The sequence below is a fragment of the Narcine bancroftii genome, chromosome 9, assembly GCF_036971445.1.
Source record: "Narcine bancroftii isolate sNarBan1 chromosome 9, sNarBan1.hap1, whole genome shotgun sequence".
Lineage (NCBI taxonomy): Eukaryota > Metazoa > Chordata > Chondrichthyes > Torpediniformes > Narcinidae > Narcine > Narcine bancroftii.
This window is the reverse complement of record NC_091477.1, coordinates 81,103,007-81,127,306: the sequence shown is the minus strand read 5'-3', so window position 1 is coordinate 81,127,306 and position 24,300 is coordinate 81,103,007. Positions and strand designations below refer to the sequence as shown.

General features: G+C 36.7%; 1 protein-coding gene across 5 annotated transcripts in view; it reads left to right on the top strand.

Annotated features, from left to right (window-relative positions):
* The window catches only part of stag1a (STAG1 cohesin complex component a), a 243,211-nt gene that overhangs the window by 213,881 nt on the left and 5,030 nt on the right, over positions 1 to 24,300 (top strand). For all 5 annotated transcript variants that reach the window (XM_069896613.1, XM_069896609.1, XM_069896612.1 and 2 more), the window contains 19 exons: positions 795 to 909; positions 2,197 to 2,314; positions 3,155 to 3,258; positions 3,838 to 3,930; positions 4,041 to 4,130; positions 5,281 to 5,484; positions 6,574 to 6,644; positions 7,917 to 8,004; positions 8,284 to 8,364; positions 9,982 to 10,074; positions 10,521 to 10,695; positions 15,132 to 15,271; positions 16,566 to 16,667; positions 16,743 to 16,891; positions 17,973 to 18,101; positions 18,263 to 18,468; positions 22,287 to 22,461; positions 22,664 to 22,774; positions 23,527 to 23,647. In XM_069896613.1, the coding sequence (XP_069752714.1) occupies positions 795 to 909; positions 2,197 to 2,314; positions 3,155 to 3,258; positions 3,838 to 3,930; positions 4,041 to 4,130; positions 5,281 to 5,484; positions 6,574 to 6,644; positions 7,917 to 8,004; positions 8,284 to 8,364; positions 9,982 to 10,074; positions 10,521 to 10,695; positions 15,132 to 15,271; positions 16,566 to 16,667; positions 16,743 to 16,891; positions 17,973 to 18,101; positions 18,263 to 18,468; positions 22,287 to 22,461; positions 22,664 to 22,774; positions 23,527 to 23,647 (2,365 nt within the window). The remainder of the gene's footprint in view (positions 1 to 794; positions 910 to 2,196; positions 2,315 to 3,154; positions 3,259 to 3,837; positions 3,931 to 4,040; positions 4,131 to 5,280; positions 5,485 to 6,573; positions 6,645 to 7,916; positions 8,005 to 8,283; positions 8,365 to 9,981; positions 10,075 to 10,520; positions 10,696 to 15,131; positions 15,272 to 16,565; positions 16,668 to 16,742; positions 16,892 to 17,972; positions 18,102 to 18,262; positions 18,469 to 22,286; positions 22,462 to 22,663; positions 22,775 to 23,526; positions 23,648 to 24,300) is intronic.

The window sequence follows — 24,300 nt, the reverse complement described above, 5'->3', positions numbered from 1 at the left end:
CATGGCCTTTAAGACTACAGACCAGGTGCCAATATATTAGATTAATATAGATTTTAAAATCAAATTTTTTACATTTATTTACAATATTTTTTCTGGCCTTAATGTTTTGATGATGACACTTTCTGAGATGTAGAGCAATTAAATTAATTCTGGAAGAGTGACCCGGAGTTTCCAGTACTTGCCTGACCTCGATCTTTGGGTTCTTCCAGCGTTCCAAACTAGGAGAGCAGCATTTTTGCTTTAAAATCAACACTCAGAACTTTGCTAATTTTTTCAAATTCTTGATTGACCACAAAACATTTTTGGGCATTTTGAAATTGTGAAGCAAAAATGTAGAAATAATATGTTGGGAAGCTTTTTTTTAAGGAAACGTGGTTTCAATTTTAATGCTCTGTCGTAAGCTTGATTGGAAACTTTATTTCTTCCACAGATGTTATGTTACCTTTTGCATGTGATCAGCATTTTCTTTTCCTTCTGTTTCAGATTTGTATAATCTGCAAGATTAACTTTAATTTTCTGAGATTGTAGAAACAGCTCTTTAAATTCATGTTTTTTTTTAATTAAGCCTGTGGTAATTCTAGTATTTGCAATGCACAATCAGTACAGTAGATGGCAGCATGGAGCAAAAGAAACATTGATGATGTCCACTGGATGGCGACATTCTGTGACAGCATTTAAAAACAAAATATGAGTCGGTAACATTCTCTTGGATTTACAACTGCTGTTAGAAATCACGTTGTTTTAATTTCTATGTTAATGGACAGCAACTACATCTCAAAACTTTTAATTTGTAGATTGTTCAGCAGACATGATCCACAAGCAGAAGAAGCCTATGCTAAGAGTAGAGGAAGGCATAGTGCAAATGGAAACCTTATTAAAATGTTGGTACTTTTCTTCCTAGAGAGTGAGGTAAGGAGCACAAAATAAAGAACTCAGCACCAAATTATTTTAATGGAATGCCATTCGGATAATTTTAAATCACCAAAGTAGCCCAAAGCTGTGTTATTCTTTTCTTCACTCATGAATAGGTACCATGGAGATGTTAATAGATTCATGGCTGGTGTGTGTAGATTTTGGGATTGTTTGGGTGTGTGGCTTTGAGCTGGGGGAGAGCTCAAGCTGCAAGATTTCACCTGCAGAGACTACTTTAGTGAAACCGTTCTGGCAATTGGCTGCTGGAGGACATTAATTGTCATGTTGTCAACCCACTCCTGAAAGAAAAAGATGAATTCTAATCAGTGAGTTTACTCTTTGTGTCCATGTTCTTGATGGATGGCATCATGTTGCTTAAAAGGTGCCTTGAAAGGACAAAAACATGCATATCAAGTCTATCCCTGGTACGTGGGCAAGTATAAGAACCATTAAAGCCAAGTTTGGGAGCAAGCAAGGACGGCAATGTCATCCACCTAACGTCATGACCAAGGCAAAGTAATTTAGTGTTTCAAGTTGAAATCAAGAGTAGAACTGTTGAAAGCAGCAGGGATTGCTGAAGTGGAGTGACGAGAGAGAGACCCTCACAGAACTCCCTTCAAAGATACTGAGAAGCTACGTGATTTAATAAGGTCAAGCCAGAGGATGCTAAGCCTGTGAGGAGCCTAGAACTTGGAAGCGATAGGATGAACTGCGAAGCATTCCAGCTCCAGAAATAGGGGACATGAGCATGAAGAGCAGAGCATTTTTAAATCCCCCAGCTCTATGAATCTAGGAGTACCACTGTGAACATTGAGACAGCCAGCTCGAGGAACTTGAGAGCAGCACTGTCCTAGATTACGTATCCCAGGCCTGGCAATAGGGTGCAGCACCATGAACACTGAAGTACTTCAATTCGAGGAATCTGGAGACCACATTGGAATACAGACATTTAGTGCAGTGACTTTAGTATATTTTGATTTGGAAGTTTGTTGGAATCTATGGAAGAGTTTTTTTGGGACAGGACCACAGTTCAGTTCAGTATCCTCCAGACATTGCATACAAATTAATTGAAATCCCAGAAGTTATTTGTTTGAGAGATGTAAATGAGAACCAACACCATGTTTGTGTTAAGTAAGAGGAATAACATGACATGTTATGTACATTTTGATTTTAATATTCTGCATTGCATTGATATAAAAAGTAGAAGCATATTTTCAAATGATTAAAACTCTTACCTCATCCAGCAGTAGAATCTAATATTTTTTTTTCCATATTGCATTTCAGTTGCATGAGCATGCAGCTTATCTAGTAGATAGTCTGTGGGAAAGCTCCCAGGAACTTCTGAAAGACTGGGAATGTATGGTGGAATTGCTTCTGGAAGAACCTATACAAGGAGAGGAAGGTAAACTCAGGAACATTATCTTAACATATTAGTTGATGTGAGGTTAGTAGCATATTATACTGCTGGTTTCCAGAAAATTACCATGGCAGCAAACTTTCAGGTTCAGTTAATTTAATGCAGTTTTTCAAACTTTTTCTTTCTACTCCCATACCACCTTAAGTAATCCCTATGCCATAGGTGCTCTGTGATTAGTAAGGAATTACTTAAAGTCATATGTGAACAGGGAAAAAAGGTTGAGAACCAATGCTCTCTACCCAATTGTTACTGAAATATTTTGCTTGAGAAAAATTGTCATTGGCCCATTTCCTTTGGAGTTATGAAACTGTGCACATGTCAGTTAGGTATGATTAAAACAGTGGATTTCCAATTTTTTCTTTCCACCCACGTACCCACCTTAAGCAATCCCTTACTAATCACAGAGCACTTATGGAATACGGATTACTTAGGGTGGAATGTGAGTGGGAAGAAAAAGTTTGAAAGCCTCTGATCTAATCCCTTAAAAAGAAATGCTTGGTAGTGCCTTGAATTGAGATGCAAAAACATAAAACCATTTGTTTATAATTTTTAGATAGATTAGAAAGAGCAGTGGTTCAAATAAGTCTTTTGACATGCCTACTGCCAGATTTCTCTGTAATTACATAAGTCACAAATACAAATGCCATCGTGAAAATTACACAATTAACTAATCAGTTGGAAAAAGCCAATAAATGTCATACATTATATTGGAAGGATTACTATTTTTTATAAAACAGAAGTTTTATTTGCTATTAGTATATTTTTACCTTGTGTCTATATTATTGGAAATATTTTGTCATGTTGAAATTGCTTGATCATTTCAAGGTATGACTGACAAACAGGAGACTGCACTTATAGAGCTGATGGTCTGCACAATTCGACAAGCTGCAGAGGCACATCCTCCAGTTGGAAGGGGAACTGGCAAAAGAGTAAGTATTCTTACAATGAAGAGTAATTGTTTCCAAAAAAATGCATTGTCAGACTAATCACTTCTGTTCAATGCAAATTTGTACTTCCATTTTACATAAATCAATATGAAGTATACCTCCTTTACTGATGTTGAGGACTTACTTGTATTTAAATAAGAAAACTACATCTCAGCTGTAATTAATAGCAACCGCAAACACACACAGGTTGGTCACTTAATTTGAGAAATCAGAGTTGACAGGAAACGATTTTACAAATAAAAGCACTGTTTCTTAATTCTTCATATTCCAGATCCCTCGTGCACCATAACTTGATGTGTCCTGGATAAACTGAATGCTGATTTTAAATATTCCATTCATTCCCATAAGCTTTGCAATACCATTTGTTGTTTTCTTAAAAATTGTAATTTCCCTTATTTTGTCCAAGTTTAGTAGAGTGACCGATGTGCTAGATATCTGAAGAAACCTGTCTGGGTATTTTTCAAAATGAAGTCATTATCCATTCTGCCGTTGTTATTTATTTGAACATGGATTTTTGCTGAAAGACGAGATTTGAAATGTTGCAATGCAATCTATCTGTAGGTATTGACTGCTAAGGAGAGAAAAACACAAATAGATGATCGGACTAAATTGACAGAACAGTTCATTGTAGCACTTCCAATGCTCCTGGGAAAGGTAACAATTTTCTGACTCATTTTGAACAGTCAGATGATAATTGAGTTGCCATGATATATTGCATGTTGCTTTCAACTATTTTACTGACTTTGGATATTTCTGTTTTCCAGTATTCAGCTGATTCTGAGAAAGTGGCAAATTTATTGCAAATCCCTCAGTACTTTGATCTGGAACTTTATAGCACTGGAAGAATGGAAAAGGTAAGGGATAACTGAAATTACCAGTATTCTTTAATGCAGTCTGTCTCCCATATTATCTCAATATCTCAAATTCAATAGTCCCTGCCTCTGGGTGATTTACAAGGCAGCAATTCCATCTCCAGATTCAGATGTCATGTCAAAAACTGAGAATGAACATTAAACATTTTATTTATTTTCTTGATCTCAGGACTTTAAATTATATTCTTTATGATTCATTGATCAGTGTCAGCACCAAGTGTGAAATTATTGCTCTCAAATAACTTATTCTGTACTGATGAGCACAGACTCCAGTAAATTTCAAAATTTGCTCTTTTACATCATAGAGCTATGGACAGTCTAAAGAAGTTGTTTGCCATTTACTTTAAATGAGCCTCGGCACTCTCGATGTTGAATTCTATTTCAAGTAAACAACAGACAATGTGTTTTAAAACCATATCTTGGGCTGAATATCTTGTCAAGAGAAAGCAATTCAATCCCTGTTCTGTAAGTTTGGCTGCTGCCTTAATCAGTCAATGCTGGTTAGAAGAGTTGAAGTAATTTCTAGCTCAAAGCAACCCATTTATCCAGTGGAAGTAATTGATTTGGAGGTGCACAATTAGAGTTTGGAATATGTCACATGTTCTACATTGAATCCCTAGCTCTGTGAAATCACATCTATTATTTTTGAATCTTGTGTGCAGAGTGGAGACCAAGTATTTAGTCTTTAGAGGATAACTGATATCCAAGTGTTGGAATATCTGAAATAGTGTTTAAGATGCATCAAAAATTTGCTATTTGGGACCAGGGTTTGATCCAACCCAGAAGTTTAAATGTTCTCCTGTTCTTGCATCTGTTTCCCCTGAGTGCTCTGGTTGCTTCCCTTATACCTCCCATAAGCTGGTTGGTTCATTCACTATTTTTTAATAACCCTTTGCCCCTTGACTATTGATGGGTATGTTGTAGAGAATGAAGTGTCAGGACACAGTGAAATAATGAGAGTGGGCATTGGACCAATGGAATTGCTCAGCTGAGAGCCAACATCATCAATGAGCCAAATGGCCTCTTGCTGAATTGTAATAATTGTGCATAATGGAAGACAAAACCCTGCATGAGAACTTGAAATTATCCATTGAAATGAAGAACATTGCTTAGTTCACATTTTCTTTCCCAGCATTTAGATGCGTTACTAAAGCAAACCAAGTTTGTGGTGGAAAAACACATAGAGTCAGATGTTTTGGAATCTTGCAGCAAAACATATAACATTCTATGCAGTGAAGAATACACAATTCAGAACCGTGTTAACATTGCGCGGAGTCAGATGATTGATGAGTTGGTGGAGCGATTCAGTCAGTCGGTTGAAGACTTGTTACAGGAGGTGAGTGCAAAGTCTATCAATAACCAATCTGATTCAGGGTGATAGAAATGCAATTATTTCTGCCTGTATAAACTTCATTGACAAGATTTATGTGCCCTTTTGTTAATAATATTTCTGTTTGATGGAGCAGTTAGAGGTCTGTTATTAATAGATTGCTGGTAGCATAAATTATGATGAAGGGTGATTTAAAATTTTGGAGAGTTTTAATTTGTGATGACAAAGATAATTGAAGATGGAGCACTGCATGCTGTCCATTAAACTTCAGTGAAGCATTTGACCAAGTCCATCAGGGTAGGCTGGTCCAGAAGGTTAAGTCACATTGGATCCAAGGGGAGTTGATATTTTTGATACAAAATTGGCTTCATCGTGAAAGAAGGAGAGGGTTTTTTTTCTGATTGGAGATCTGTTACCCATGGCTTTCTGCAAGGTTTTGTGCTCGAACCTTTGTTGTTTGTGATTTGGATGAAAACGTGGGTAAGTTTGCAGACAACATAAAAATTGGTGGAATTGTGGATCATGAGAAAAGTTGTCGAAGCATGTAACAGGATATAAATCTGTTGGAAATTTATTAGAGAAATGACATATGGAGGTTTAGCTAGACAAGTGTGAGTTTATGTATTTTGTGAGGTCAAATGCAAGAGGAATATTACAGTAAATATCAGGACTCGACGTCAGAAGCTGAAGTGCCACCTGGGAGAAGTATATAAAACTGAGAGGCCTAGGGTAGTTCGTTATTTGATTGAAGAGTAGAATTGTCTTGTACTCGAGGACATAGATTTAAGGTACAAGGAACAAAATTTCAAAGAGATTTGCATGTTTTTACACAGGTGCTGGGAACTTGCTGCCAGAGGATATGACAGCAGTGTTCAAGAAGCATATAGATGGCACATTAGCAGAGAACAAAGGGATACAAACTATGTGTAGGCAAATGGGATTGGCATCATGGGAGATGCAGGCTTGGTAGACCAGAGGACTTGTGTCTGAGCTGTACTTTCCTGTGTTTTATAGTAGACCATAAAGTAGAAGCTGCCTTTATTTAGCAGTTTATAAAGGAATTTTTAAATATTGAAACAATATCTTTTTCCATAGGGTGAAGAAGCAGATGATAATGACATCTATAATGTTCTCTCTACTTTGAAGAGATTAACTGCCTTCCACAAGTACGTAAGAGTCAGGTTTTTTTTCTACATATTAAGGAATTTGTGTTTTCAAAATTATCTGATATGAGTGGAATGGAGTGGCAGAATGTGGATTTGATACCATGTTACCTTAAGAAGTTGGGTCATAACTTGTTAATAAGAGACAGGTTCCCATGGCTGATTTCAGACCACCCAGAATCAGTCAACTGGGTAGTTTTACGTGAACACGGAAAGTGCTGTCTTTGACAGAATTTCAATTGGGACAGATAGTTATTGTTGGAGTTTTTTGGTTTTGTTCAGCATATTGTGGCGTATTCATAATTAACATTAAGTATATGTCTTTGAGTTTTTGAAATTTCAATGCATTTGTCGCATAACATCTCATACAGTGAGAAGGGTTCTTTTTCAAGCAGTCTACCACGTTACCTCTAACAATAGGCTCTTTCAAACTTCCATATAAAATGGGGTAGCGCCCCACTCACACAGCAGTTAGAAATAGTCCAGCATGGTCCTCATCCAACCAGTCCCTGACCTACTCAGAGGTAGTCAGGGAACCCAGTTAAACTTACCTAGGTCACGTCCACAGGTGATTTGAACAGGAAAATGGCTGACCCGGTTAAGTCAGTGCTTGCATGCTGACGTCACAGGGAAATCCCTGGCTGAAGTACCTGCTGCGATCGGGAGGAGAGAGGGGTCACTGCCACGGGGCTCGGTGGGGGGAGGGCACAATCTTGCTCCTGCAGAGGATAACAAGTTTCCCACAGAACAGCAAAAATTTCCCTGATAGATCATGCTCATGGTCTTCTGAAGCAGGCTGTGAGCAAATAATTGGAATCTATCTTGACTAACAAAGAAATAAAGTGATAGTATGTTGACTGTGTTACTTGAATTTTAACATTTGTAATAAAAGTAAGTAAATTTTGCAATCCACCCAATCTTGCATCATGCAGTAATTTAATATTTTTGGTCATATGATTGTCTAATATTTAATTAGTTTTAAAAAAAAAGTGTCATCTGATGGAAACAGACATTTTAATTAACTATTTTTCTCCTTTTAAAATTGTTTCTGCTGTTGATGTAATTGGTTTAAAATAATCTGTATGCTTGAGACTTCATTGTACTTTAGTTCAGTGTAATTGTCTGGTATTGAAATACAATGGGAAATAGCAAGTGTTATTTGTCAGCAATAACAATCTAGATTGTTTGATTGTAACATGGAACATTTACAAGTGTTGTGGTGACTGAACATCAGGGTTTTTTTATATTTTAACTTAGATTTTTCTTTTTGTTTAGTGCTCATGACCTCACAAAATGGGAACTTTTTGGAAACTGCTACAGGCTTTTGAAAAGTGGGATTGAACTAGGATCCATGCCAGAACAGGTGACAATTTCTTAAAAGACGAGCTCAAGAGATTTTTTAAATTTAATCTATTTTTCCTCATGTATTTGTCTCGAAGCATTTTGTGCTGTTCAATCTGCTTATTGAATACTTATCATATCCATATTTCTTTTAATATTGCTCATATTTCTTTTAATATTGTTATTATTCAATTTTCTCATGAGCACATTTTAAAAATATTCTTGAAACTATTTTGCTGCTTGTCCAAAAGGATACAAATGATGAAGTATGATGACATTTTCTTTATTTTTATTGCTTTAGATAGTGGTCCAGGCACTCCAGTGTTGCCACTACTCAATTTTGTGGCAGCTTGTCAAGATAGCAGAAAGCTCCCCAACTAAGGTGAGGTCAACAATACTGATGCAATTGGTTTCAAAATAAAACTACAATACAATTTAAATTATCCGAAATCCTCAGTTATCCAAAATTTTTTTGGAGCTGGAAGTAACATTTGTTCGGCTCTGAATTTCTTTTTGGATAATTGAGAATTTTAGAAATCCTCATTTATCCAAAAACTTTCAAAGCCGAAATTGTGCCTTTTAGCTTCCGAAAAATTTTGGATAAATGAGGAAATTGAAAACATTCAGAAATCCTCAGTTATCCAAAAAATATTTTTCAGAGCCAAACTGATGTCACAGATTGAAAAAATTTTGGGAAAACCTTTGAGTATAATTTTAAGCTCTAGGTGTTGGATTTATCTTATTTTGTTCAGGTTGTGTTTTGTTGAGAATTAAACATTAATTCATGCTTAAAAAAGCCTTCCTTTTTTTTGTTGTTTAAACACCTTTACAAGAGATTTGCCTTTTGCTACTGGGTTGTTTTTAAAAAATGACCAGTTATCTGAAAATATCGTTTATCCAGAATAGGCTTGTCCTGACCATTTTGGATAAATGGAGTTGTACTGTACTTTAAAAAGCATGGAATTGTGTCTGAAATTGTCAAATTATCCATTGCACTTAGTCTTTGTCTCTGAAATGTATATTTTGGTATTTGTAAAGTGTCCACCAGTCCTTTTTGCTTAGCATCTTAAATATTGCAATAGGAATGCTGTAATTATATCAAATTGTGCTGATATTTGAAGATTTCCAAATAGAATGAACAATTCATTCATCGAGCTTGGAAAGAAAATAAATGGGCCAGGAAGTTATGAGGTGCTGAGAAAGAATGAGTTGTTCTAATATTGTCATTTCTATTCTCTTCTACTTGCTTGTGCAATGGAAAACTTGGAGCCTGTTTAAATGGAGTTCACTTGTGGCACAAAATGCTGTGATCTACTGGACTGCTCTGCATTCCATGCCCAGCTGATATTTTCATTGTAATGGGCAACATTGAAAACCTTTCCACTGCAGAATTTAAAGCTGTTTTGTGTCTTAACTGATTTACTGTCTACTTCAGTAGCTATAGTCCAAGATGAAGCTGAAAGTAAGAGATTGGATTTAAATAAAACTCACTGAAACATCAGAGTAGAACAGTACCACCTATAAATGTTGGTACTTAATGCATTCTCACCTTCCCCCTATGTAAATAAAAAGCAATTTTCTTTACTTCTTTCATCCCTGCTAAAACTAAAGAGAGAATTTGCAGAATGAAAGACATCTACCAATATTATATTCTGGGATGCATCTGCTTCAGAATGGGGGGTGGGGAGACTGTTATAATACCATGAAACTGTAGATCACTGTACTCAATTATTTACACACCCTGTTGAGTTATTCTTATACTTGTGGCATTGGTGTTAAGTGGGGTGGAGAAGAGGAGATGGAAACAATGGTAGAGAGGCTAAGCAAGATAAAAAGGAAAAGGTGCTATTATTTTACATAGCCTCTTTCGAACAGTCTTGATAGAAAGTAGAATTTTTGTGTAATGTAACTAACATTTTCATTTTTTTTTGTACCTTCAGTGATGGCTGTCATTGCAATTAGATATTGTGATATAATTTAAAGTTATATTCTCTTTCAGGAAGAACTGCTTGGTTTGAGGAAAACAGTGAAAGCTTTTTGTATTGTATGTCAGCACTGTTTGACAAATGTCAACCCTTCTGTCAAGGAGCAGGTAAACAAATCCATTTAGTAGTCTTTAGTGTGAAGACAGTGATAGTAAGTTGGTATACTGATTGATCAAGGTTCCTTTTTATTGTCAGATATACTTCAAATTTTGTCTGCTGGAAAGGAAACAAAAGGTCTCCATGAACATTGCCCTGTGCCCCTAACATTAAGATCACACTATTTCAAATCTGATTTCCCTTGAACTTTATAGTCAAAAGTAAAATACCCAGTACTGACTTTAAAAGACCAAATTATGTAAAATTTGTTTACATTTAATGTTTCACATGCTTATAAATATCAAGTTGTATAAAGTTTGTTTATATTTAATGTTTCACCAAAATTATTTTCAATAAAAAATGTTTTGTGATTAAATACAGTTAAACAGTTTAGTAATGTAACATTAACTTGAATGGTAAATTCCATCCATGTTCAAGATTTGATTTTTTTTTTCAGGCATTCATGTTGCTTTGTGATCTCCTGATGATATTCAGTCACCAGTTAACAACTGGTGGCAGGGATGGACTCAAGCCTCTTGTTTACAACCCGGACACTGGGCTACAATCAGAGTTGCTCAGCTTTGTAATGGATCATGTATTTATTGATCAAGATGAAGAGAACCAAAGTATGGGTAAGAGAATAGATAGACACACATATCTATAATGGGTAAGAGAATAGATAGACACACATATCTATAATGGGTAAGAGAATAGATAGACACACATATCTATAATGGGTAAGAGAATAGATAGACACACATATCTATAATGGGTAAGAGAATAGATAGACACACATATCTATAATGGGTAAGAGAATAGATAGACACACATATCTATAATGGGTAAGAGAATAGATAGACACACATATCTATAATGGGTAAGAGAATAGATAGACACACATATCTATAATGGGTAAGAGAATAGATAGACATATATATCTATAATGGGTAAGAGAATAGATAGACATATATATCTATAATGGGTAAGAGAATAGATAGACATATATATCTATAATGGGTAAGAGAATATATATCTATAATGGGTAAGAGAATAGATAGACATATATATCTATAATGGGTAAGAGAATATATATCTATAATGGGTAAGAGAATAGATAGACATATATATCTATAATGGGTAAGAGAATAGATACACACACATATCTATAATGGGTAAGAGAATAGATAGACACACATATCTATAATGGGTAAGAGAATAGATAGACATATATATCTATAATGGGTAAGAGAATAGATAGACATATATATCTATAATGGGTAAGAGAATAGATAGACATATATATCTATAATGGGTAAGAGAATATATATCTATAATGGGTAAGAGAATAGATAGACATATATATCTATAATGGGTAAGAGAATAGATAGACACACATATCTATAATGGGTAAGAGAATAGATAGACATATATATCTATAATGGGTAAGAGAATAGATAGACATATATATCTATAATGGGTAAGAGAATAGATAGACATATATATCTATAATGGGTAAGAGAATAGATAGACATATATATCTATAATGGGTAAGAGAATATATATCTATAATGGGTAAGAGAATAGATAGACATATATATCTATAATGGGTAAGAGAATAGATAGACATATATATCTATAATGGGTAAGAGAATAGATAGACATATATATCTATAATGGGTAAGAGAATAGATAGACATATATATCTATAATGGGTAAGAGAATAGATAGACATATATATCTATAATGGGTAAGAGAATATATATCTATAATGGGTAAGAGAATAGATAGACATATATATCTATAATGGGTAAGAGAATAGATAGACATATATATCTATAATGGGTAAGAGAATAGATAGACATATATATCTATAATGGGTAAGAGAATATATATCTATAATGGGTAAGAGAATAGATAGACATATATATCTATAATGGGTAAGAGAATAGATAGACATATATATCTATAATGGGTAAGAGAATATATATCTATAATGGGTAAGAGAATAGATAGACATATATATCTATAATGGGTAAGAGAATATATATCTATAATGGGTAAGAGAATAGATAGACATATATATCTATAATGGGTAAGAGAATATATATCTATAATGCGTAAGAGAATATATATCTATAATGGGTAAGAATATATATCTATAATGGGTAAGAGAATAGATAGACATATATATCTATAATGGGTAAGAGAATATATATCTATAATGGGTAAGAGAATAGATAGACATATATATCTATAATGGGTAAGAGAATAGATAGACATATATATCTATAATGGGTAAGAGAATAGATAGACATATATATCTATAATGGGTAAGAGAATATATATCTATAATGGGTAAGAGAATAGATAGACATATATATCTATAATGGGTAAGAGAATAGATAGACATATATATCTATTACTTACTTACTTTGGCTTGGCTTCGCGGACGAAGATTTATGGAGGGGGTAAAAAGTCCACGTCAGCTGCAGGCTCGTTTGTGGCTGACCAGTCCGATGCGGGACAGGCAGACACGATTGCAGCGGTTGCAAGGGAAAATTGGTTGGTTGGGGTTGGGTGTTGGGTTTTTCCTCCTTTGCCTTTTGTCAGTGAGGTGGGCTCTGCGGTCTTCTTCAAAGGAGGCTGCTGCCCGCCAAACTGTGAGGCGCCAAGATGCACGGTTTGAGGCGTTATCAGCCCACTGGCGGTGGTCAATGTGGCAGGCACCAAGAGATTTCTTTAGGCAGTCCTTGTACCTTTTCTTTGGTGCACCTCTGTCACGGTGGCCAGTGGAGAGCTCGCCATATAATACGATCTTGGGAAGGCGATGGTCCTCCATTCTGGAGACGTGACCCATCCAGCGCAGCTGGATCTTCAGCAGCGTGGACTCGATGCTGTCGACCTCTGCCATCTCGAGTACCTCGACGTTAGGGGTGTGAGCGCTCCAATGGATGTTGAGGATGGAGCGGAGACAACGCTGGTGGAAGCGTTCTAGGAGCCGTAGGTGGTGCCGGTAGAGGACCCATGATTCGGAGCCGAACAGGAGTGTGGGTATGACAACGGCTCTGTATACGCTTATCTTTGTGAGGTTTTTCAGTTGGTTGTTTTTCCAGACTCTTTTGTGTAGTCTTCCAAAGGCGCTATTTGCCTTGGCGAGTCTGTTGTCTATCTCATTGTCGATCCTTGCATCTGATGAAATGGTGCAGCCGAGATAGGTAAACTGGTTGACCGTTTTGAGTTTTGTGTGCCATATGGAGATGTGGGGGGGCTGGTAGTCATGGTGGGGAGCTGGCTGATGGAGGACCTCAGTTTTCTTCAGGCTGACTTCCAGGCCAAACATTTTGGCAGTTTCCGCAAAGCAGGACGTCAAGCGCTGAAGAGCTGGCTCTGAATGGGCAACTAAAGCGGCATCATCTGCAAAGAGTAGTTCACGGACAAGTTTCTCTTGTGTCTTGGTGTGAGCTTGCAGGCGCCTCAGATTGAAGAGACTGCCATCCGTGCGGTACCGGATGTAAACAGCGTCTTCATTGTTGGGGTCTTTCATGGCTTGGTTCAGCATCATGCTGAAGAAGATTGAAAAGAGGGTTGGTGCGAGAACACAGCCTTGCTTCACGCCATTGTTAATGGAGAAGGGTTCAGAGAGCTCATTGCTGTATCTGACCCGACCTTGTTGGTTTTCGTGCAGTTGGATAATCATGTTGAGGAACTTTGGGGGACATCCGATGCGCTCTAGTATTTGCCAAAGCCCTTTCCTGCTCACGGTGTCGAAGGCTTTGGTGAGGTCAACAAAGGTGATGTAGAGTCCTTTGTTTTGTTCTCTGCACTTTTCTTGGAGCTGTCTGAGGGCAAAGACCATGTCAGTGGTTCCTCTGTTTGCGCGAAAGCCGCACTGTGATTCTGGGAGAATATTCTCGGCGACACTAGGTATTATTCTATTTAGTAGAATCCTAGCGAAGATTTTGCCTTTATATATCTATAATGGGTAAGAGAATATATATCTATAATGGGTAAGAGAATAGATAGACATATATATCTATAATGGGTAAGAGAATAGATAGACATATATATCTATAATGGGTAAGAGAATAGATAGACATATATATCTATAATGGGTAAGAGAATAGATAGACATATATATCTATAATGGGTAAGAGAATAGATACACACACACACACACACACACACACACACATATATATATATATATATATATATATATATAAAAAAACGGGTAAGATATTAGATATATATATCTATAATTTTTTCCAAATCTAAAAAAAATAGAAAGTAAAGTTCTACACTCAACTAAAATAAATTATTTGATGAAGGATATTGGCTGTTTAATGTTTCCATATCAATACAGGTACATAATATTTTATCCAAAATCCTTGGGACCAGACACTTTTCGGATAATAGTAACAGCGTAAGTAATTGCGCTGAATTCAGATTTGTGCAAACGGGGTGATTAAGGATGCTGGAAGGAGGGGGGGGGGGATGGAATTACAGAGGACCTCCCAGTGGCGTTGGGAGGTGTCAAGGAATGGCAGCTGTCCGCATCGAAGAAGTCACCTCCGGCTCCCGGCATGCCTGACTGGTAGGAATTCCGAGGCACGGCACTGGACAGGGGTGTCAGGTCATGTTTGATGCCAAATAAATGCGAGTTTTGATGTGCAGACGACATCCATGAAAAAAATGTTCAGTTTTTTGGGTGTTTTGGATTTTGGATAGAAGATTTATGGGAAAATTCCACTCTCTCTAATCTCGATGATTTGTAGGGACTGTTTTACTAATTTTTGAGTGGTGAATACTTTCAACAATAACACTTAACACCTGCAGATGTTCAATAATTTCAGTCCACATCAGTAACCAATGATTAATACATTACAAATGTTTTCAAGTAAGCTGAATTTTTAATTTCGAAATCAACTGAGTGGTGTACTGTTAACTGTCTGGCTCCTTGCTCCCTCTTCCACCCCAACCCCCATAGGTGCGAGGCAGTAGAAGTTATAATAAGAGCACTTGAGAATAAAATGTTAATTTTAAGCATATTTTATCCTTTTGTGTTCAGAAGGAGATGAGGAAGATGAAGCCAATAAGATTGAGGCTCTCCACAAAAGAAGAAACCTCCTGGCAGGATTTTGCAAGCTTATAATTTATGATGTTGTGGATATGAACGCTGCTGCAGATATTTTCAAGCACTATATGAAGGTAATTTTAAAGAATATATTGTCTTAAAATTAAATGCTAAATACAGGACATCTCTGATTATCTGAAAAGGTCGATACCAGGCCTATGTCAGAAAAAGTTGTTTTTTTTCCGGAGAGCTGGTCATTTAAAAAAAACAGCAAATCACTTGTAACAAGGTTTAAACAACAATAAGCAACAAGTGAAGGCTTTTTAAGCATTAAAATAATGTTTAATTCTCACCAAAAAAATTGCTGGCCATCACTGATCACTGACAACTCCCCACTGAGGTGATCACTGACACCTCCCCTGCCTGGGAGCTTGAGGTCTGCACTGCTGCCGGCAGCCCGAGGTCCCCGCTGCCACTGGCATCCCGATGTCCTTGGTCTGTTTTGCTCCAAAAGAATTTTGGATAAATGAGGATTTCGGAGAATCCGATTTCAGGTAATCAGAGTTGTACTGTAGTTCAAATTAATTTGACTTTTATGATTGTATGAAGTTTATTTCTTTGTAGGATTTGTGGGACAGGAGAGCCTGACACATTCCCTTATCTCAAAGCATTTAAAACATATCTTAATTTAGCTCAATTGTTTTAGCATAGACATAAAAGAGAATTTATGACTTTGTTGTCTGTCAGGCTCAGCAGTATATTAGGCTATGTAATTTATGCAAACCGTATTGTGCAAGTAAACCTCTCCAAGGAATGCTATATTCTAGAATCTTAAATAATCGGTGCAGGAATAGGTCATTCAGTCCTTTGAGCTTAAACCACCATGCAGGAAAATCATGGATGGCCATGTGACTTCGATATTATGTTGCTGCTTTCTCTCCATAATCCCTTGTAGCCACAAAAGCCACATCCAACTCCCTTTTGAATATAATGAACTGACTTCAACTTTCTGTGGGAGTGAATTCCACAATTTCACAACTCTTATATGAAGGAGTTTCTCTTCATCCTAAATGGCCCACTCCTTATCCTTATGATGACCCCTTGTTCTGGACTTCCCCAACATTGGAAGCATGTTTCCTGCATCTAACCTATGCAGTCCTGTCAGAATTTTATATCTCAATAAGATCCTCCTCATTCTTTTAAATTCCATTAAGTATAACCCCAGTGTGTTCTGTCTTTCTTCATTCCTCACCCCTTCCACCCAGAAATCACTGTTGATTAGCCGCACTACCTCAGTGGGAGCAACAGTTGAATTAATTAGTGCTGTATTTTTTTTCATAGAGAAGTATTTGTTAAAAAAAAAATTAAATGTTGAAGGAAAGTGCATTCTCTCATGTTTGTATATATATATTTTTTTTTTAAAAACAGTATTACAATGACTATGGAGACATCATAAAAGAGACATTGAGTAAAACCAGACAAATTGACAAAATTCAATGTGCCAAGACCCTTATTCTCAGCTTACAGCAGGTGAGAAATTTCATATAGTCATGAGAGTTTTTTAAATGTTGAATGAAGTGCTAACTTTCACTCATTTTGTTTCAGCTCTTCAATGAACTTGTCCAGGAGCAAGGTCCAATCCTCGACAGGTCATCTGCCCATGTCAGTGGTATCAAGGAACTTGCTCGCCGGTTTGCTCTTACATTTGGTCTGGATCAAATCAAGACCAGGGAAGCTGTTGCTACCTTGCACAAGTGAGTAGCAGCAGAGTTCCATGGCAAACATTGTCAGAATGTTTAGATGCAGTTTTTAGCAACTTTATTTTTTATGGATCATTCAGACTTTGACCCCTTCATTCAGGCTAGTGGAAAGAGTAGTCTTAAAATCTTGGATAATACCAAGAAAAAAATTAATGGTGTGGCCAATTTGAATCTTTCCTCATTGCCTGCACCTTTTGAATTCTTTTTCAGTTTAATGGTGTAATGTCTTCCCTATCTTGTTCTTCTTTGGCTTGGCTTCGCGGACGAAGATTTATGGAGGGGGTAAATGTCCACGTCAGCTGCAGGCTCGTTTGTGGCTGACAAGTCTGATGCGGGACAGGCAGACACGGTTGCAGCGGTTGCAGGGGAAAATTGGTTGGTTGAGGTTGGGTGTTGGGTTTTTCCTCCTTTGCCTTTTGTCAGTGAGGTGGGCTCTGCGGTCTTCTTCAAAGGAGGTTGCTGCCCGCCAAACTGTGAGGCGCCAAGATGCACGGTTTGAGGCGATATCAGTCCACTGGCGGTGGTCAATGTGGCAGGCACCAAGAGATTTCTTTAGGCAGTCCTTGTACCTTTTCTTTGGTGCACCTCTGTCACGGTGGCCAATGGAGAGCTCGCCATATAACACCATCTTGGGAAGGCGATGGTCCTCCATTCTGGAGACGTGACCCACCCAGCGCAGCTGGATCTTCAGCAGCGTGGACTCGATGCTTGTCATGCATGTAGATTAAACATTCAGTGTGTAAATGAGAAATATCTTTCTTAATTCATTTCTGTGACTTTCAAACCCAGGATTCAATCTGACTTTTCCAATACCCATTTCTACCCACATTATCATTTTAAAAGATCTGTGCAATTACACCATAAAAACTTAATGTTATTTCACGTTCATGAATTTTTACTGTGCATGGCACACTACTTTTTCAGGTTCTTTATTGTCAAAATGAGCGTTGGTTAATAAGCAGAAATGTCCCTTATCAGTTTATTACAGTTGTTTTAATTTTCTTGGACTACTTTTAGTTATTCCAAAACTGACTTGACAGCATCTCTGAGACTCATTTGTCTGATCTCACAACAGGGATGGTATAGAATTTGCTTTTAAATATCCAAACCAAAATGGACCAGATTATCCTCCCTCAAATCTTGCTTTCCTTGAAATTCTGAGTGAATTTTCATCAAAGCTTCTGCGACAGGACAAAAAGACTGTGTAAGTAAAATATTATTAATTTCATGAACTAAATATGCTTGTTTCATTAATTATTTTTACATAATGCAGGAGCTACATGTTCAAACAATAGAAATGTAGCTCATAAACAAATGAAGCCTTTGGGTGTTCAGTTATTACAGCAATGTGTTTGATTTCTTCAGGCACGCATACTTGGAAAAATTCATGTCAGAGCAAATGATGGAGCGAAGAGAGGATATCTGGCTTCCCCTGATTTCCTACCGCAACTCATTGCTTACTGGTGGTGAAGATGACAGGATGTCAGTGATCAGTGGAGGTAGTAGCAGTAAAGCTTCCACAATACGTAGTAAGAAAGGACGTCCACCTCACAGCAAGAGGCGAACTGAAGGTAAGTAAGAAAACAATTGTGTTGGCATCCCTAAAGTATGGAAAAAAAACCACATTCATTGAAAGTAATCTTATCTTTATTTTAATCTTTATATAGCATGCAGATAGCTCCTTTTTCAGTATATACTGTGTACACTCTTGCACCATGGAGCACAATCCTGAAACTCCTACAAATCATCTACATGCTATATGTGACAAATTTTGTATTGATTTGGTTATTGCAAAAATGAAGACAAAACTTGTTTTTAAATATCCAAAATAAAATGGGCCAGACCAAGTTCCATCAAATTTTGCTTTCCTTGAAATTTTGAGTAAATTATCATTTAATATTCTGTTGCAAGGCAACTTTTAAATTCGCATCTTCTTGCCTTATCTTAATTATTTAAGAAATTTAAAGCAAAATTTCTTGAATAAACTAAACCAGATTGTAGATTATATGTCATCACGGCTACATGGATCTGTTCCAGTTTGCTATCATAGCAAAAGGTCTACAGCGGATGCCATCTCATTGGCTCTACACAAAGCTCTGGAACACCTGGACAGCAAAGATGCTTACATCAGGATGTTTAATACCAAAACTGATCAGCAAAATCCAAGACCTGGGACTCAGCCCTGCTGTGTAATTGGATCCTTGATTTCATCACCTCCAGACCACAATCAGTGACGATTGGTAAAAACATCTCCATAATCTCCATCAGTACAGAAGTACCATAGGGTTATGTTGTTAGCCCACTGCTCTACTCGCTTTACCACGATTACCTGTGGCTTGGTACGACAACAATACTATCTACAAATTCACTGACAATACCACGGGAGTGGGTTGTATAAAAAGGGGCGATAAGTCAGCTTACAGGAGGAAGATTGAATATGAACCTGAATGGTGCAACTGTTGACTTCAGGAAGGGAAAACCAGAGGTGTACAATCCAGTGATCATTGGGGGATCAGAGATCGAGAGAGTGAGCAAATTTAATTACTTGAGAGTCGCTATCTTGGAGGATCTTTCCTGGATCCAATAGATTAATGGCAATGTGAAGAAAGTACATCAGTGCCTCTACTTCTTCAGGAGTTTGCAGAAGTTTAGTATGACATCAAAAATCCTGGCAAATTTCTACAGATGTGTGGTGGAAAGTGAATTGACCAGCTGCATCACGGTCTGGTATGGGGATGCAAATACCCTTGAGCATAAATCCCTGCCAAAGGTAGTTGACACAGCCCAGGACATCACAGGCAAAACCCTCTCCACTATCAAGAACATCTACAGGGAACATCAGGGAGCAGCAGCAATTATCAAGGATCCACACCACCCAGCACATACTCTGTTCTCGTTGCTACCATCAGGAAAGAGCTAGGTGTTAAAAGATTCGCACAGCCAAGGGCAGGAACGCCTGCTACCTTTCCAGAACAATAAATTCAATCAGGGACTCATTTAAGGACTCTTCCTTTTGCACTTTGTTTTATTTTCTTCCTGCATTGCAGTCAGTTTGTTTACATTTCTTTATTGTTTTCATGTGTACGTTGTGTGCACTTTTTTCCCCCCCCATACCATTAAGTGATAATTCTGCCTCACCCGAAAGGAAGAAGAATCTCAGGGTTGTATGTGAGGTCATATATGTTCTCTGGCAATAAATCTGAAATTTGAATGTCTTACACATAAAAAATTGAGAAATTTGCAAAAGCAAATTAATGAATTCTCTGTACAACAGGTTTTAACAAGAAGTGTACAAAGTTGGATATGGTGGGAAAAAAATGGAAAATAGCTGAAAGATGGAAACCAAGAGAGCAGTAACTAGTTAATATTTTTACTAGTTACCAAGGATCAGTGTTAGAACTGTTAATCTCAATATTCACAAACCAAAAATGGATACAAAATGCTGCAAGTAAACTGCAGAGCAAGGAGTGTCCATGAGGAGTGAAACGTAATTAACATTTATTGCATTTCATTAAAAATGGAGAAAAGTAGAAAAAAGATTTAAAATGCAAAGGAAGTAAAAAGAGCAAAAGAGTACAAGGAAATATCTGTGAAAGAGGGGAAGCTAGGAGTAATTAAATAACAAAAGATTCTATTCACGGAAGAAGGGTGAGTGATGGATTATAAAGTGATTAATAAGGAATTGGGAAATATTTATCAAATAAGTCCGCATCTGTGAAGAGAGTAATTGAGTTAATGGGCTAGATCATACTCGAACTGGATCATTTTTTATGGTTGCTGTTTTATGAACCTGTTGGTACACTAATTTTTTTTAACAACTTCCTGGCTTCAAAGATCTCTGCCATCACCACTCAGTTGTGTTGTCAAAAGGCCTTTACTGTCTGCCCAAAAATCTCTAATCAAAACATTTGGGAAAAGTTGAAAAAGACCAAATTTTTAAAAAGGTTAATTAAAATAATTTATTTGAAATGAAGTAAACTGTTGTTATCCAATATAAATGCAGTATATTTTGGTGGGTATAAAGCTGAGGCAGCAGAAACTGTTCAGCTCAGCAATTTTCGTAGTTCTAACCAACATTTAAGGTTATGTTTCCAATGAACTGATTCGAAACATTGGGGGAAAATTGTGCATTTTTATCCTATTAAAAATCTACACTTTTAATTTGAAAATTTCATTGCTGAGAAGCATAAGCACTTTAACACTGAATGGTGAACAATTAACATTGAAATAACCTTTCTTGCATACCATTTGGTAGAGGCAGCATGTAAAACAATATTGTTGGTCAAAAAAGTTTTTGTTTTGTTGATTATACTACATTAGCTTCTTTCACTGTACCTGATAACAGCCTGAGCTTGGGTGCCTGACTGCTTTCAAAACAAAATTTAATTGATCTTGTAGTGAGAACCAAATCAGTTTTGGTTTCCGGTTTCACCATACCCATTTAATGGGAATTTTTCGTTGCGTAGCCTACCAGATCAACCCCAAAACATTGGTTATGTATCTTTATCTTTGCTATATAAAGTACACTTTTTGACCTGCTGAGTTTCTTCAGCCATTTGTTTTTATTTCAACCGTAGTGTCTGAAGACTTTTGTGTTTTACTTTAAACTCACACCCTCAACGAGCTAAAGGACGAGGACAGTACAGGCATGGGAAAATCAGCACTTGGAAGTTGCCCTTCAAGCTTTACACCTTCCTGACATGGAAACATAAGCTATTCCTTAACCGTTGCTGGTTCATAATCCTCAAACTCCATCCAGCCAACATTGTGGATATACCCACATCTCAAGAAGGCAGCTTGTCAGCACCTCTTCCAGGGCAATTTTGTGTTGGGTAATTAAATGCTAGCTCAGTCTGCAAAGCCCACATCCGTTGAATGACTTGCAAAGATATTTGAGAATATTAGTTTTAGCTAACCAACACTGCAAGCAAAGAAGATTCCTGGATCCTCAAATCTTTTTTAATTGCACCTATTCAGTAACAATCTTTTGAATTATTCCATTATTTCATAATTTGCTCTCTCCATGAAATATTACTTTTCACATTTAGCATAGTGGTGAGCGCCACGCTTTTACAGCGCTAGCAATCAGGATCTGAGAACGAATCCCACGCTGTCTGTAAAGATTTTTTACATTCTCCCTGTGTCTATGTGGATTTTCCCTTGGGGCTCCAATTTCCTCCCACCTTCCAAATAACATACCGGGAGTTGTAGGCTAATTGGGTGATTGGCTGGGACGAGCTTGTGGGCCAAAAAGGCCTGATTTAAAAAAATTTAATAAAAATTGTCTAATTTAAAAAAATATATAAATTTAATATAAATATTTAAAATTACTTTAGACAAATAATAACTTTATTCCTTTACAACAGTGTAGTTTTGCTTGTTTTTTTAGAAGAGAATGTGGATAGTACGTGGATGAATAGAAATGATACCATTCAGACTCCAGCTGTTCTGCATGCTCCTCAACTAACTTCCACAGTCATGCGGGAAAATCCACGGCAAGCCACAGAACATAATATGGAAGATCAGGAATCTGAACGTGGATCAGAATCAGATTTTGTGCAAAAGTAAGTGAAAGTTTTGATGATCATTTATTAGCCTTGTTAAAAGTACATGAATAAATTATGTGGGTGCAGCTCATGTTTTTAACTACTTCAATACCTTGTATTTTTGTTTTCAGTCATCTGTAGATATTTTTAGATGTAAAGAATTTTGAAGATGTAGGACAACGTCAGCTTATTTTTTAATATGAAACCTTTTCTGTTTCAGCCCTCAGATGCAAATGACCTGGTTGGGCCAGCATAAGCTGGAGGAGGTTCACCGAAAAGACAGAGTTGCCATGAGCTACATGAAAGCAAGAGGTGGTGTAAGGCAACCAGTGTAAGTTCATGGAGTCCTCTTTTGACAATTACTTGTCAAGATGAGATCCTGCAGATGTCAAATTAATTGTGATATGATCTTGCAATAACTGTTGAAATGCTTTCCTTCCATTTGCATTGTTAGATTAAGATTTTAATGAAATTTTGGTGTGACATGAAAGGTATTTTAGTTTGGGGATTTATAGCTACAAATGCTTACTATGGATTTTCTTAATAATGCTATATTTGCTGGAAAAGTGCTGGCAAATTGTACCTTGACAAGAAGTCCATGTGTATGATGGCTCTCTGAAAAAAGTGCTGACGAGCAGATTAAGATGAAGCATAACAAGCTTGTCAAGTGAAGGCACTTGACTCAGAATTTCATTTCTTCTTGGAATACTTGGGAAATGGTGTACACTGCTGGTCTTTTCAAGCAATTACTGAACCATAGCATTACAAGTAACTTTAGTTATCTACAAGGTACAAATTAATTTTCAGCTTGTAGAAGCTTCCTCAAGAAGGGCTTTTAAAGGGAAATTCTACAATTGCATTTCTGAGAAGAGTTATGATTTAGAGTGGAGATGTCAAGTTTGTTTTCCCTTGGTTTTGCATTTGCCACTATTGCAGGAATTCAACTTAAAATATTGATGAGATGATCACATGAGAAGAATTTTAAAGTGTAGTATTTTTAGCAAACATTTTCAGACTTATGCAATTGAATTTGGAGAGAAGCAGTTCTATCGACTGTTTAAATTTCATTCTCTCCTTGTGTAGTCGTAGCCACAGTTTAATGGAAGACGATGCAGAACCAATTTTTGAAGATGTAATGATGTCATCAAGGGGTCAGTTGGAGGATATGAATGAAGAATTTGAAGACACTATGGTTATTGATCTGGTCAGTGGTCATTTGTATATTAAAGTTCATTTCTATTATTAAGGGGGAATTTATGCTGAGAATAGTTCGTTTAATGATTTGTTTGAGGGGAAACATGCTAACATAATGTTTTAAAATTTGCTTTTGACATGAAATCATAACACAGTGATATTTTATTGATTTGAATAACATATTTTTGACTGCTTCTTATAACTGTGTGTTTGTGTGAAATTTAACAGATAGTTTGCACATTTATGAATGCAGAATATATTCAGCAAGTCGAGCAATAATAATGGAGAGGCAATCAATTAACATTTCCAGTCTATAACTAAAATAACAGACGCTGCCTGACCAAAGCATTTCCATGTTGCTCCTTTTATGACATGTTTTCACCATTTGTTACTAACTTTTGCATTTTGCACATTAGTTGAAACTCAGCTTCAAACTTCATTAGAAAATGTAAGAAGTTTGTACAGATGATGAATGTTGTTAGTTATACTCAGCCACATATTGGGGAAAAAATATTAAATGGATGCTGGATTCAAAATATCCTCATTGCTGAAATTATAGGATTATTGCATTGTTCTTAGAAAAGGAAATATGTTTTAGTCCCTCTCTACCATCGCCCTCCTCCAGCTGGCAAAACTTCTCACCGTCAATAACTTTTCCTTTGA